This window comes from Catharus ustulatus, chromosome 5 (genome assembly GCF_009819885.2).
Source record: "Catharus ustulatus isolate bCatUst1 chromosome 5, bCatUst1.pri.v2, whole genome shotgun sequence".
In the NCBI taxonomy this organism is placed as follows: Eukaryota; Metazoa; Chordata; class Aves; order Passeriformes; family Turdidae; genus Catharus; species Catharus ustulatus.
Window position 1 is genome coordinate 57516002 of NC_046225.1, and position 16693 is coordinate 57532694.

The 16693-nt window shown below is 40.8% G+C and overlaps 1 protein-coding gene across 3 annotated transcripts in view; it reads left to right on the forward strand.

The window, feature by feature from the left end:
- The first annotated feature begins 1790 nt into the window (after positions 1-1790).
- CCDC149 (coiled-coil domain containing 149) overlaps positions 1791-16693 on the forward strand; it is a 50219-nt gene continuing 35316 nt past the window's right edge. For all 3 annotated transcript variants that reach the window (XM_033059727.1, XM_033059728.1, XM_033059729.1), the window contains exons 1-3: positions 1791-1909; positions 10101-10262; positions 10795-10833. In XM_033059727.1, the coding sequence (XP_032915618.1) occupies positions 1862-1909; positions 10101-10262; positions 10795-10833 (249 nt within the window). In that variant the 5' untranslated portion in view covers positions 1791-1861. The remainder of the gene's footprint in view (positions 1910-10100; positions 10263-10794; positions 10834-16693) is intronic.

The following is a 16693-nucleotide window of genomic DNA, read 5'->3' on the forward strand; positions in this document are numbered from 1 at the left end:
TTTCTTGAATATTTACTTCTCATTTGAATACTTATCATGAATAAAAATTAAAACCTTATATTTGTGAGAAGTGTGAGCATATTTGGGATTAAAATGAGTGACATCCCTCAAAAATGAGGGCGTTTGAAGGGTTATCTTTCTTAAAGCACTGCTCTTTCTGCAAGAGTATTCTGAATCCAGCATGCTACCCAACCAAGAAAACAAAGGAGAGAAATTCTGTAAATAAGAAGCAGAACTGGGAAAAAGATTCTGTTTGGTTCATCTGCACTAGCAGTTGTATAACTTTAATTATGAGGAACATGAAGAAGATTACTGAGTTTCTAATATAATTAACAATTCTTTTAAGCAGTAGTTTAAATTATAATTCTTGTTAATTTAATTTTCATTATTTGCTATTTGCCTGTGCAAATAAGGTGTTATTTTCAGAAACAGTTTGCAGAGAAGCCTGCAAGGAGATGCAGGATTGGGATATATAATACACATCACAAGGTAAACCACAGAAAAATAAGGACAAATAGCAAAGACAAATGTACCCTCTCCAGCATTAAAGTTACAGAATGCCTAGAGATGAGGAATGGCTAATATAGGAGAAAATTGTCTAGAATTTGGAGAAAATGTCTAAATTAATAATTTGCAGGTGAAATGTATGAACTATCCAACTAAAATTCCATACTAAAACTAGCTGCTCTCCTGGACCTTTTTTTTTTTCCTTTTTAATATGGAGATAACCATAGGCATTTATTAAAATTTATAATCTTCCATTCAAGGAGAGTTCCTGCTGAGTTTAGATATGGCCTATGTTCCTTTCCATATATGCCATTAATTAAGCACCTGGAACAGAAATGTTCTCGGTGGCAAGGCCAAGGCATCAGCCGCTCAAAGGGATGTGAAATTGTCAAGCAGGGCTCTCTAAGCCATTTTAGAGAACAGAAGGACATTGTGCCTAGACACCAAACCACAAACAAATCTTAACAATGGATAAATTGTGGTAAGGAACAAGGCACGCATATTTTATCATGTTGTTTTGTGCTGTTTGTGGTGTTACTGAAAACAAGGAGTACTTGTGGATTAAACTGCTCAAATACAAGCAATTATGCTTGGATTCTGTCTGGAAAACATAAGTCCTGGGAACACTCGCCATGTTAGGAGTAAAATACAGATAGCACATGATGTGCCTCGTGGCAGACCTGGTCTATGGGGATGCTGTACCCGTGGGAGCTGGAGCATGGCTGGAGCAGAGGCACCAGGAAGGGCGAGGAGCGCTGGGTGGGTGCCGTGCTTGGCTTTCAGTGCTGATGGAGGAGCGGCCAACGGGAAATAAAGAAACCAAATCAAGTCTGGGTCATTAGGATTTCACACCTCCGTGAATTGAGCAACAACGGAGATCTGTGCCCAAAGTGGGCAGTGTTCCACTATCACTGGAGAAAGCGGTTGCCGAGTCCTCCCGCTGTGGCTTACATTACACACACAACAGAAGTGCGTACATAATTTTGTTACACATATATGTAATACTAAAGCCTCCCTGATGCCGCTCTCCACATCGACCAGCCCTCTCGGAAGTCCGGCTGTCCAGAGGCTGGGATGGCAGCAGCGCCAAGCGGTTTCGCAGGAGGCGCACGTAGGGAGAGGAGGCCCCTTCCCTGGGACACGCACCCCAGACACTCCCGCACAGCCCTCGGCAGGTGCGCTCGGGCCCCGCCGCTCTGCCCCGCGGCCCGGCCCGGCCCGGCCCGGTCCCGGCGGCGCTCGGGGGGCAGGGCGGCCCGGCAGAGCTGGCCGCAGTCCCCGCCTCTCCCGCGGGTTGCTCGGCGAAGGCCGGGCCGGGAGCAGCCGCTCACCGGCGCCGCGGCCCGCCGGAGCCATGAGCTCCCACCGCAGCGAGAGCGACTGGCAGGGGCTGCTGAGCGAGGTGAGGCGGGGGGGAGCCGCGGGCTGGGGCCTCGGGCAGCGAGGCAGAGCGGCGGGCGGGTCCGGCCGCTCCCCGCGCCTCGAGGAAATGCCGCGGAGAGGGGCAGAGCCGCCGGCTGGGGACCCGGCCCGAGCGGGCGGCAGCGGCTGGAGCGGCGGGCGGGGGGCTGTGCCGAGCTGTGCTGTGCCGGGCTGTGCCGGGCTGTGCCGTGCCGGGCTGTGCTGTGCCGGGCCGGGCTGTGCCGAGCTGTGCTGTGCCGGGCTGTGCCGGGCCGTGCCGAGCCGTGCCGGGCTGTACCGGGCTGTGCCGAGGTGAGCCGAGCTGTGCCGGGCCGTGCCGAGCTGTGCCGGGCCTTGCCGAGCTGTGCCGGGCTGTGGGCCACACCTGCCGCCGGCCCTGCCTTGCTCGGGCTGCCGCCGGCCCTGCGCTGTTGCGGAGCACCGACAACAAGGGCCTGCGAACCTGTCGGTGTATTGACAGCCCTGGGGCTGCAGAGAGCAGGTTGTAGGCGCTGCTGCTGCTGCTGCGAGGCTGGTTTGAAACCGCCGAGGGTTCCCTGGGCTGCGGGGATGGCCGAGGCCTCGGGCCCGGAGCAGCACAGCCCAGCTGCGGCACCGGCCTGGGTGACAGGGCTGCCCCTGTGCCATATGCCTTGTGTTCTTCCTTCACTTTCTTCCTTTGAATCACATATGAAAGGGTTTTTTGAGATCCATGGTGACATTTAAAATATGGGAGAAAAGAATGTAATAGCACCGTGCCCATGAGCCTCAACAGGTGGAGGAATTTCCAGTTACATGAATAGCAACTTTATTGTCCACTGCATCCCCATTAAAACATCCACATCGTTTACAAGTACATATTTTCATGTAGGGTAAGTTACCAACCTCAAACCAACTTCAGCTCAGTATCATTTAAAAGAATGTTGTTGAAGACAAATCTCGTGAAGTAGGCTGGCATGCTGATTTTTACATTGCATTACTGTAAAAATAGTATTTTTATGCTTACAGGTAGGAGATAAAACTTTTGTGCAAATGGCATTGGCCTTGATAAACCTGACTGAGTCTACTGTCTCTGATCACACAGGTGAATTCCCCTCTTTTCAGGAGGGCTTTGCCTCCATTATGTTAACTGAACGTAAGGCCTAAGGCTCTGACTTGTCAAACAGATATTTGACTTTAGGGTGTTGGGCCTGTCACTACCCCTGGTGATTTCAGTGGGAGTTTTTATCGCCCAGATCTGTGCTAGTACAGTACCTTCAGAAGTGGAGACTGTCTGTGGACACAGTACTTAGAATTACTTTGGAACTTTTTTACTTTTTATATAGTTTAACCTAAAAACTCAGTCCTAAAATTGAGCACTTACTTCAATTTAGGGGCCTCTTGATTGTAGTAGAGTTTAATGACTGTGCTAAGATACATTCTTGTAGATACTTAAACAAACATAAATAGAGGCATAGTGACTTATATTCTACCTTTCCTTCCTTTCTCTGTGTCCAGAGCAGGCTTACAGCATGTTTTTCTGCGTGAAGTCTGTAGTATGTGCTGTCATGATACAGGTTTTTCTCTTTTGCCTTCCTCTTCCTTTGTCTGTTGTAATTCACTCCCTGTGTTTTACCCATTAACTCCAACATCCTAATGGGTCTGTGAGAAGGTACCTCAGACTTCTGAAGTAACCTGTAATAAATTTTTTGAATTTCCCATATCCCTCAGCGGTACAGATTTTCTCAAGACCTCCTAATTTCAGTGTCTGCTGGGTAATTTTTTTCTCCTGTACAATTCATAAAAATCTTGAAATGCTTTCAAAATACAAGGTAACACAAGCAAGAAAAGACATGATAGCTCTAAACAAAAACTCTCCCATTGCAGGTAGTAGACAGTTAAAATATAAAATGGGGTTAAATATCTTGGTGTAAAAAGACCAGAAGCTGATGGATTCAGACCTGTAGTCACATACATTTTCATTTGCATAAGCCAAATCCTCAGGTTTGAGAGGTAGGAGTAATTGAATACTTTTCAAAACAATTGTGAAATTTAAAACTATGATGCTACTGAAGTTAAGAGAAGTAGTAAGGATGCGTGTTTGATCCTTATGCACAAGCACTTGTATGCACAGCATTTATTTTTGTAGGTTGCCTTTTCATTTTCATTAGAAAAAAAGAACTTTTTTGGTCTGTTTCATTCTTTTTTAATATTTACTCTTCTTTTTCCTTCTGTCTTTGGTTCCATTTCAGTGCTTTTTGCTCTGTACCCTTTCACATATCTTTCTCTGTTTTTATTATGCTCACCACTAACTTCTTGCTTGTTTTTTTGCCTCCCTATTTGTGTATTTCCCCACTTATTTTATAGCCACATGTATTTCAGGCCTAGTGTGCACCTGGTACTCTGAACAATCCTTGCACCACATGTACCTTGAGCATTCTTTAAACTGGATAGAATGACGTAGGTAGGAATACTGGGGCAAAGCCAACTTAGCAAACACTGAAGGAGCATAAAAGAGTCATTATTTCCATTGATAATCACACAAGCTGGATGCAGAAGAGCTCACTTCAGGAGCAAGAATCCACATAAATTTTACCTGTTCTCTAGCTAAGGCCATGTGTTGGTGATGGATGTATGGAGATATATATATAGATATATACATATATGAAAGATGAATTACTCTCTTGAGTTACCATGTAATTTTTCTGCTTGGACTCTTGGTTTTCATCTAAAATTTATGTCACTCAGTGACCCACGTTTAGAGTATTTAAAAACTGGTTAAAGTTGTAGGGTGAAGACCTGGTCAGTAACTGCTGGTTTGACACAAAAGACTGAGCTGTAGCAAGAACTCTTTTGCTGGTGGCCCAAGTCCTTCACAAACCAGTGATATTCATAAATGTCAAAATACTATCCCTGGAGTACATTCCATTCCTCATCTCCATCCCTGGAGTTGTTCACGACCAGTTTGGATGGCAGTCTGAGCCACCTGCTCTAGTTGAAGGTGTCCCTGCCCATGGCAGTGGATTTGGAACTGGGTGATCTTCAAGGTCCCTCAGATTTGCCAACTTCTAGAATTAAAACCAATGTCAAAGTGCTGCTCTTTCTTTTGTCACCTCCACACATTAGAGTGCTTAGTGTGTGCTGTTTACAGCTACTCATATGTGACTGTGCCTCCTAAAGTTAGTTTGAAGAGATGTAATTTCCATTTAATTTTTCATTCACAAGAGGCTAATTCTTGGTAATTTACTCTGTATGGTCTTCAGCAGGACGGAGGGAGGTGATGTGCTTGTCTCTTTAGCTCCCTTGCCTAGTAATTTAGGATTTACCAAACTGTTGAGTAGTTCTAGTTGAAATAACTAGATTTCAATATGGTTTTCAGACATGAGTTCTGAAGATACCTAGCCTGCTTGTAATTGGCAGAGCATACCTTTCCCATTGGTTGCACAATTTTTTATGTGGACAAGAGAGAAAAGGAAGGAAAACTGGTGAGATTTTCATGTTTGTATTATCTTTGTAACATTTTGTCATGTTTCCTTCTCAAACAAAGCATGAAATGTAATTTGCCAAACCTCTATGAGTCTTTAACAAGAGTCTCTAACAGGTTTTGGAGCCACTAGTTTAACAGCTCTTCTTAAGGTGGACAAATGCAGGGGCTGTAGGGAAAAATGGAGCAGGTACTCTGAGGTCTCTGGTTGGTTGGGTTGGCATTGTAATGATTTTGACATCTGGAAAATTAAATAAAAATGCTAAAAGAGCTGGCATTGTGATTTAGTGCACTCCAGAATTCTCTGGGGCTGTGGGAGAGTTCTGTGAAGACCTGCATGCTGGACTTTTGGGCAACAAAACAAGTGTTTGCTTTTCATGTTTCAATGTTTCAGGTTGGCTAAGAGACCCGCAGAGATGTTGTGAAACAGACAAAAACTAATAATATTGTCTGATGCACAGCATACCAGACTTCTGAGGGCTGGTCCACATGGCCCAGTAGTGTTAACTACTAAATTGTGGTATTCCTAAATGGCCAGTGAATATGGCGTGGTGTAGTATTGCCATCAAGACAAGGCATGGTATTCTGAGGAGCTGCTTATATCACTTCTATTATCAGTGAATGATAGCAGCCTGCTTTGTGTTTCAGCAGCTGGGAGGCAGCCAGTGAAGCAAGAGCTGGGCAACAGGAAAAACAGAGTTGATATGGTGGGATAAAACCAAGGTCACCGCATTATTTCAGGTTTTATCAGAGAGAAATCATATCAGGAAGTCAGATGGCAAGCAAATGGCCAGTAATTGTGTATTGCTCTGGGTGTCTGAGTGCTTGACTCTTTCAGATAAGGTAACAATTTGATCTGAAGTCAAGGGGAGCAACATTGTAGAAACACAATCAACAAACATCCAAACTGTGAGATTGCAAAGCATTTTGGGACCCTTCAGTTTCTACAACAAAATTGTCTCCAAGAGTATAGTCAGGAGAAATTGGATAAAGCTTTAGGCAGTTTGGTAGCAATTGGATCTCTTGTTAAAAGATGGTGAGTAGACTTCATGGTTTCTCAGAGGGCATGGTAGATGATAGGTTTCAAGACCCAGTGTAATGTAGTAGCCCTTCAGCATTTGAGGACACAAGGCCCTCAAGTGTCAAGAGAAGGCAGAATATGATCCACAGTGAGTCCAAAGCACAGATTGGAGATAGTATCTCTGCTTCTACTCTCAGATTAGATGTTTTCCATGGCATTAATTGTCATTAAATACCGAAATATAGGCCAGTAATTTGTGCAAATTAAAAACAAAACAAAACAAAACTGGTAGGAATTCAGCTGGTTTAAAAAAAGAAAGTCTAAAACCTTGACCACGTTCCAGCTTCATCAGATTATTAGACCGTGTCTACAGCGTCATTAATGAGATCTACCCAGATTTGTCACTAAAAATAGCAATGCACAAATAGTAAGTGTTCGATGTAGAGGGTCACCTTGGAGCAGTTACACTCTCCTGTAATGTCAGTCTCTTTTTACTCAATTTCACTGAAGTAGTCATCTGGCTGTAAAGCAGTTCAGACAGTAATGTAGAATGTCATATATATTCCTTTAATTATTATGATCTTCCTTGTAGCAATTATAATTTACTTTATTGCAGATAACAGCCCATTGGTAGATAAAAGTCACTAGACAGATATGAAAAGTTGTACATTGTAACTTTTAGATTGAATGTATAGTAGCTGATTGTCATTTATCTTTGTTTTTTAAATTAATAAATTATTTTTTACCAATAATTAAAAAGAAACAAAACCCAGTAAGAATATTTCATAGTAATGATTGTGTGTAACAGAAGTCACTTGTCTCACTGATAGACAGCACCTGAGACGTGGACTTCCCTTCAGCTGCAGGGGAAGAAGTCTCTGTGAGTGAATGCCAGAAGAAGCTACTGAATACTTTTTTTCTGACTGTTTGAGAAAATTTGCCTTATTGCTTTCATTGCTCCAAAGCGACTTGTCACACTGCTATGTTCTTTTTGACAGCATACCAATTTTGTTGCATTTATTTGTCCGTATAAGGGAAATTGCTGATGGGACTCAGTTATTTCCCTGACTAGAACCCATTTCTGGTGTACAGTTGTTAGGTCATTTTATGGCCATTATTGCTACATTGTTTTTTAACATTCAGGAACAAATATGTTGAATAACCTCTTTGAGGTCTGGTTTTGTGAAATTTGGTTTTCCTTTGGTAATGGGAACTGCAAACATGCCCTGTTGAATAATCAGATTCCACAGAAATGTTCTGACTTTATTGTTTCTTGTACCATAAGCCCATGGAAACAAACATTATTGTTTGTTATGTTATTACTGTTTTTATTCTATTTATTTGGGAAAGTCAGTATGTGTAAGAGGCAAAAATTACTTCAAAAAGTCTTTTATGTGGTCATTTTAAAAGTAAAATCCAGATAGTACATTGAGGAGAGATGCCAACATCATCAGTATATAGTTCATCTCGTTAAAACAGATTTTAAACAAGGAGGCCATCAGTATTCCTTTTCATTTAGACCCTGACCATTAGTGTCCCCACAATCTGTTTATGGTTTGTTATCCTCAGGCTAACAGGTAGTGGAGAATTCCCCAGCCCCTGCCAGTGCTGCTGTAAGAGGTGAAGCCTTCTCATGTGCTCTGAGTGTGTCCTTTGTAGGGTGCTGTGACTCATGGCAGAAGCAAGATTTATTTGCTGCTAGGTCTGTATTTCCTGCTGGGTAAGTACTGGTTTTGCAGTCTAATCCACATGCTCTGGTTCACTCCTGACTCTCATACATGGTTTCATCCAGCAGCACTTGAAGCAAGGCTTGCAGGCACCTGCAGGTACTGTGGGCAAGAGTTTGGCTTCTTTCCACTCCCATTGTGTGCAAGGTATAGGCTGCTCTATTCCACACAGGTGTTGGCTGGATGGGCCAGCTTCATTCTCCCTGGGATTCTTCCTGTTAAAGGGAGAGGACAGGCCAGAATACTTGATTCAGGGCTTTAGGCTGTTTGCGTTGGTTTTTTTTTAAAGTGATTATGACATTTTTATTTGCAGCTACTCTATCAGATTTTTAATATTCAAAAATAATTTAACAAAGGCTTATTTTAGAATTACGTAGATAGGGGATGAAACAGGGAAAAAGAGAGCTTGACAAATGTTTCACTGTAAGCAAGTTTGAAGCAGTTTACTATAATCACTTACTGACAATATTAAAGTTTAGCTTCTCATACCTTTCAGTCCTTTATCAGGGGATTTGACATTTGTGTGAGGTATCAGTAAGGACATAAGTACATAGGTACACTTGCCTTTGTTGATGCCAAGGCATCATAATCCAGAAAATTTATGGCAGGATTTCAACTTCAGTATTGCCAGAAATAAAATTAATCCAAGGTGGAAGTGTCCTTTTTGAGAGTTCAAATCCTTCTTGGAACTGCTTTTTTCATTTCCTTCCCACTTTTTTGCAGTTAAGCATTTACCATTTTTGGAAAAGGTTGTCTGTACTAATAATACAAATTCAGTTTTTCTTTTCTCATTGGCTTGAAATTGAGCTTAACAAAGTTAATTCCAAGCAAGTAGTACATACAAAGAATGATTTTTGTCCCAAAGAACAGCACTGTCTTGAACAGTATGGAAGTGCTGATGTTCTTGCTTTGTGCAAGAGCCCATAATGACGAAGTATTCTTGTCGGAAGATATAATGAAACTATAAATTGTTTTCATGGCTGTGGTATTTGGTCTTTTGCAGATCACATTCAGAAAGTATTTAGAGGCACGTCTTATGTCAGTAACATCAGAAACAGAAATAGATACTTTAACATGAGCAGTGTCAAGTGATGGGTAATAAGAATCTGCTGATCGAACATCGTGTTAAGTGAAAAAAGTTACCTGAAAGTTCTGATAGGTGACATTGAGGATGACATGGACGTTACTCTTCCTTTCAATGGGGAAAGGCAATGAAGCAGATCAGACTAATGCAGAACAGCTAAGATTTGCGAGTTCTTATTTGCTTAGTGCATGAGTCCTTCACATGAGAAATGGTGGCTGCAGGGGAAGGTTCATCTCTGCCTTCCCTCCCATTTTAGGTGTTTAAAGTATTCCTGCGTTATTTCCATTTTTTGCCTCAAACGAACACGTGCCTGTAGTATCACAACGTAATTAAGTTTCTTTTATGTGTGACATTAGGGCATCACACTGTAATTATTTCATAGTTGGTAATCATTCATGCAGCCCCTTCTGCTGTAACATGGTCCCATTTCAGTGTCCATTTGGGAGGATGAGCCCAGAGGACATGGCTGGTACTGGGGAGAATGATGGCAGTGGGAAGTGAAGCTGGAACAATTGGTTGCTACCTGGGAGCTGGGTATTGTGAACACATGTAGAAAAGGGATTTTGCAAATGCTTCTTCCTTCTAGCAGCTTTGTCAGGGCTGCTGGGCAAATTGCAAGGTTCTTCATGCTATTGCATATATGGAAAAGAATGAGAAACTCAAATTGGTAAATTTTTCCAAGTTACTGTGATCAGGTGAACATGTGACCTTACCGATGAATTTCAAGCTTTCTATCTTCCCCATGATTGTTTTTGGTAAGTTAAGGTGACTTGTGGTAGACTAGGATCTTGTGCAGTTTTCTTCCAACTTTTCAGAGAAGAACTTGAGGCTCTTGTACCTAGTAGTGGCTTGGGTAGAAATGGGTTGTTACATGTATGGGGTTTTTCTCTTCTGCAGTATCTGGTGTGCAAAAGGAAACTCGAAAGTAAAAAGGAGGCATTGCTAATCCTTTCCAAAGAGCTGGACACCTGTCAACAAGAAAGAGACCAGTACAAACTTATGGCCAACCAGCTGCGGGAACGACACCAGTCTCTGAAAAAGAAGTATCGGGAGCTGATTGTAGGTTGTTCTTTATGAAGACTGTATAATTGGGGGACAAAGGTGAACCTCAAAAAAAATTGGAAAGAAGTCCATAATGGCTGCTGTAAAAATGTTTAGGTACTTGTTTGCAGTAGTCCTGCAGTTGCACAGACCTGATCATATTATTACTCATTTGTTTTGCATTGATGAGGCAGTGCTTGTTATATAGGACACAGAAATGCAGTGCATGCTCTGAGGAAATTTGTTTCAGTGATAATTCCATTTAAAAACTGACTGTGGTATTATTATTCCACAGCAACTTAATGTACCAGTATGAAAATTAATGCAACACAAATTTGTAATGAACTGCTGTTCTAAAAATGTAAACAGATCTTCAAATTTAGAAAGTTTTTAAAGTTGAAGTTAGTATTACTGGTATTAATCAGCAGTATTTTTAAAAAACTGATAAAATTTTAATTAAAATGCATGTTAGACAATTAGATTTACAGACTTAATCTAGTTTCTGGTTTCAGAAATAAGCTACCAATAAAATATATCTGTTTATTTGTAGGATGGGGACCCATCACTTCCGCCTGAAAAGAGGAAACAGGTAGGAATTTTTTTTCAGCCCGAAAAGAGGAAACCGGTAGCAATTTAAATGTTATTTATCTGCTACAAAAGTACTTTGCAAAAGAATAAAAATATTAATTAAGAGCTCTGGTAAAAAAGCAAGCATTTCTGAATATTGAAAACTTCAGTCTTTAAATTGTGAAATTCTGCTTTTGTCTACACATTTCACTTTGATATAGCTGAATTATAGAATATATGACTTTGGCTTTCATGTTCATCTGAGAATGAAATTGGTCAGTGTACGGAGACTTGAGGTTGTTCTCCTTGTTGTTTATTCTTCCTTATTGAGTCTTAAAATGGATCTGTGACAGTGTTTCTCATACTTAAAAGTAAGCTGGGAATGCATTGCCTGCTTTCCATAATTGTTAATTTATTGTTGTGAGTGCTGTTTTCCATTAAGTATTCTCCCAGGCCACTTGGACTCTCCGAGTTATAAATGGTAAAACAATGATAATTGCATTTTATGGTTCCCCTGAAAAACTTTTTGCCTGCTCACACGCATTTTTGTTCCTGGATGTCCACATAGTGTGTCCCTGTTGTGGAATGTTGGTTGTCACATCTCTAAATTACCTTAATTTTTAGAGAAAAATGGCACCCAAACCTCAATGTGTGGAGCACGGAAATGAGGAGAACCTAAAAGACCAAGATTTGTTGCTATAATTGCTGGGTTTGGATGTCTTTTAACTATCCTTAAAACATGGTCATTACATTCTGTTAATGGATCAGAAGTTTTTACTCATCACGCTTTCCCTGAGAGTGTGCGTGTACTTCTTGCTATTTGCTTAAAATTTTATGGCTTAGGATTTTGGTTGCTTTAAACTAAACTTCTGGAGGCAATATAATTACTCCTTCAGGCACTTAAACAAATAGCTGCCAAGAAGTCAGTGGCTCAGTGTAAAATCATTTAGCTTCCTCATTATTTAGCATAATTTATTTGCAATTCTGTTATTTCAACAGAATTCTAATAAAACTTTATGACCAGATACAAGTTTGTGCATTCTGAGTGTTGCTGAGGAATATCCAGTTGAAAGAAAAAAAAACAAAGCAGTGTATGGATCATTACAGAGATAAGTAGGAAGGAAAATTTGCCTTCTAATTCATCTTTCAAAACAAATAAAACTGACAGTTGTTTCTAACATACTAGCTAAATTCAGTCTAAATTCAGAAGCTGTGATTGTATTAAGTTTTGGCAGTTTGTCTTACCAAGGCAAGTGCCTGGAAAACCTTTAATAATCTACCTAGGAGTAATTTTTTTCCTGAGGAAGTTGTGTATTCATGCTAGGTAGCAGTGAAAGGAAGGAAATGGGGTCTGAAGAAAAGTATAGTTTTGCTTTGAGAAATGCATCAGAGAATAATAACAGAAAGTTATGAATATTTTTCCATTATTACCATACATACATTTCTTAACATTTTCTCACCTAAGAAAGAGTGAATTTCTCTCTCTCTTTTGAGCTTCTTCCATTCCTTTTTTCCCTGGAACCCTAGATGCGTGCTGGGAGAAGTGTGTGACCTCAGTCACTTTATGAAAGGAGACCCTGATCCTCCAATGAATTCTACACCACACAAAAGTGCATATTGTTTTCATGGTCAGAAATGAGATAAAACACAATATCCTTAACAATTTGCTCTCCATTGCATTGGTTTACCACAACTGAGAAATTATTGCTTACTATTGAAATTTCAGTCTAGAACCTTAAATGTTATAGGTTGGTTGGAATTGCTATTGTCTTCTCCTTCTTGTCTTCATTTCCCCCCTCTATTATCAATTATGTTTGGTGATTGCTTAAAATGTCTTGTTTTCCACCTTGCCTTCTCATCCTGTTTTCCAGCATAGAATTTTCATGGTTTTTTATGGAAATAACCTGTAACTGGGTGTTTTCTGTCAGTAAGCAGCTAACTCAAAATCTGGTTTTGTAACACTGTTACTTGAAGGTGTCTTAACATGCGGTGCTGTGTAGTGTTTTCCCTCTCAAAGCTGTGTTTGCATCTCGGATCTTTTCCAAACTAAACAATTCTATGGTGTGATGATGATTCTGTCCAAAGATTGCTCTGTGTGTATCACCTGTCAACCAGCAGAAGCAGAAAATGAGAAATGGTGCTATGGAAATCTCTATTTCTACTGTAGATGTTTCACCATTGGTGTGGTTCAGAGCTTGTGAGCTGTCAGTGCTTTCTTGGCCCCTCATGCCTAACACTCTCAAATGGTGTGGTTGAAGGTAGTTTTGTAAGGTCTTATGGTGTCAGGTGCAGAGTAATTGTTGGATAAGTGGTGGAGGGGCGAAGAGTTTCAGGACAATAGGAATTAGGAAGACTATGTTTTATGTTAAAATTCATTCAGACATGATTGTAGTGGTTTAATCCCAGCCAGCAGCCAAGGCCCAGGCAGCCCCTCGCTCACTACCTCACCAGGGCGATCAGAGAGAGAATCAGAAGGGTAAAAACTACGGAACTTTTGGGTTGAGATAAAGACATTTTGATAGAAAAAGCAAAAGCTGCTCACACAAGCAAAGCAAAACAAAAAAAAGAGTTCATTTAATACTTCCATGGGCAGGCATGGTGTTCATGCATCCCTGGGAGAGCAGGGCCCTTTCAAGCATAATGGTGACTGGGGAAGACAAATGCCATCACTCCAAACACTTTATACAGTGAGCATGATCTCACATGGTCTGGAATATCCTTCAGGTCAGTTTGGGTCACCTGTCCTGGCTGTGTCTCCTCCCAGCCTTCCATGCACCCCCAACTTTCCTTGCCAGCAAGGCAGTGCAAAAAGCAGAAAAGGCCTTGGCTCTTGTAAGTCCTGCTCAGCAATAACAAAAACATCTCCATATTATCAGCCCTGTGTTCAGCTCAAATTTAAAGCATAGCCCCGTATCAGCCATTGTGAAGAAAATTAACTCTACCCCAGCTGAAGCCAGCACAGCGTTAAACAATAGACACTCCCTGTTTTGAAAGACATGTTAAAATATTTCTCTGTCTACACAGCCTCTACTGGGCATCCTATATAAATAGAAATTCTACCATTCTACAGTTTTGCAGTGATATGTATTAATATGCATTAACTGTGATACAGGACAATATAAAGGAAGTTTACTAGGTGTCTGTTGGCCAGTGTTGCTGGACTGAGAAACTTAAAAAAACATAGATTGGATTTCTACCTTAGTATATACTGCCTATTATTTTCATCTATATTGCTTAAATTTTCAGTGTAGCTTCAGTTTGGGAGAAGCTTTGCCAATAAAATAACAAATCAGTGAATCCTTTGACCTTCTATATGAAATGGAAGTTCTTTTAATACAAATGAAATCCTTTGAATAAACAAAGATGAGGTAAAATGCATGGTTAGGAAAACGACTGTGCTGGGCCACAGTTCTAAATATGCTTTCCTTAATTTGATCTCAGTGAGACCACTCAGTTGGAGATAATGAGTGTGCATTGGGGCTGTGTGTCAAGAATAAAGCTGCAATGCATATGTCACTGGGGAGGCCTTAGATTTTTATGTTAAATGAATAAGGAATCAAATTAAATGGAACTGAACACCCCAAGACCACAGAAGAGTTGAGGTGGGAAGACAGCTCTTGAGGTCAACTAGTCCAATCTTCTTGCTCAAACACGACCACCTAGAGCAGGCTGCCCATTTTCAGTATCTTTTTGATTCTCTGTGACTCCACAGCCTCTCTGGGCAACCTGTCCCAGTGTTTGAGCAACCTCACAGAAAAAAGACTGAGTGGGAAAGACCCTTCCTCCCCTTCTTGTTGTTCTTTCTGAGGAGCCTGTATTCCTTCATCACAGTACTCCAGTTGTGTGAGCTATCCCACTGATTCTCCATGATCCCAGTTTGTAACCCTGTAACTGCACACAGTCTTCAAAATCCTCCTGTTCATTCGCCCTCCCACATGTGTTAGAGACCTCAGAGGGGCATTCAGGTGGGCTGGTTCTGTGATACAGGCTTAGAGGTTTCCTACAAGGCTGTTCTGTGTTAGTCTCCTTCTCTACATGCCTATGGTCAAAGGAATTACACTTCAGCTCCATTGCTTTGTGAATTGCTACGTCCTTTCTTTTCTCATCATCCCAGCCTCTTGGCTTGCCTACCTTATCCTGAGCTTCCTTATCGCCTCCCACATAATTTCAAGAGTAAAGGTCTCACAACACATAGAAAGTAATATTCCCATGGATTTCAAAATGTGCTGGCTCCAAGAGCATAGCCAGTAGAGAGACTTTTGTTTCTGGACACTGAAATCTTCTACTTCATTGGTCAGAGCAGGTGGTAGTGTGTAAAATGTAGAACTTGTAAGCCACACCAGAAGTCATGCTTTGTGAAGTGACACCATTGTTTCTTTAATAAAGAGGTTTTGCACTAACACAGAATCATAGAATCATTTAGATTGCAAAAGATCTGTAAGACCATTGAGTCCAACCGTTAACCTAATGCTGCCAAAGTCCAACAGTGAAAGTCTAGGAGAGAAGAAATGCTCATTCTAATAGATGTGGTAGTCCCTCAGGCCTGATGTATGCAACAACTTTTTCTCTGGTTGCTCTGTCTTAATGCAATTGAGAGACACTTGTGCACGCCTCTGCACCTGAGTACTCTCAATACATATTCGGTCAATTAATTACAACACTCAAAATGTTTAAGGGGTTTTGATCCTTTTTGTGCATTATCTTAAAGTTTAATGTGTCTTCAGGAGCTCAAAATATTTAGAAGAGGATTTTCTTCTTCTGTTGTTTTATATTGGCACAGCTTTGATTTTTGGTGGGTTTTTTGGCATGAAAATATGACCCATATTAAGTGTATTTTGTTTTGTATGCCCAGGATCTGTAATTTTCAGAGTCTGGTTTTTCAGCTTAAAGAAAAAAAAACAATAATTTGGGGGTTTTATTGCAAGGAAGCTACTGCTAAGGGAGGTCATCAATTCCTGTATCTTGGAGTGAACAGTGGTGGTTGGTAAGTAAAACAGGTTTTTCTGTATTAATTCAGCCATTGCATCATATGAATTCATTGGAGGAGAAACTTCACTTGTTTGATCAGTCACACCCATCAAGTGTGCTGAATGTTTCATCAAACCTTTTTCTGTCAGACCTATAATTTTAGTATTCTTCTTTGTTTGAAGGTGTGGCTGGAACAAACATAAAAGACTGTAAATTGCAGTATAGGAATGTTTGTATTTAAAAATACTTTTAAACTGTAAAGGTATGTTGGAAGTTTCCTCCTCTTCCCCCTTCCCATATTACTTTTTCAGGTAGTACCCTAAAGGCAAAAAGGTTTTTTTTTTTATTTTTTTGAAGTGCTGCATAAGATTTATGCGCAAGAGAATTGAAAGCTATATTAAAGACTGTTAGTATCCATCATTTTTAAAGTGCTGTGAAAAAAACCAGCGCTGTGCATATGTATAGCTAGATTTGCAAAATAGTAAAGGAGCCAAACTCCAGCGTAGTGCATAATGCCAGGGATGACTACTCGGAGTTGCTGTTTTTTCTCATCAGGCCACTGGTCACTAGTGAGCAAAGATCTGTTGCTGCCTGACAGGTATTTACTGGCTTATGTTAATAAGTATTTATAGATATTTTTGTGAGTATTTTTTGTTGCTCATCTGTAGCTAAAAGTGCAGTTCTTTTCCAACTTTTTATCCCAAAATATGTGCAAATTTTAACAAAGCCTGGGTGGAAAAGGAGAAAGTCTGTGATCCCATCGCATTGAACTCTGTGGTCTGTTCTGACCTATAATGCCTTTTTTTCTCTACGTAATAAAGGTAGGCACTTCCCACTTGGCACTCTCAGCGACATCTTTTTGTCCTTTCTTCATAGCTTCTGATGGGATTGTTGGCTGTGGTTGCACTTGCATT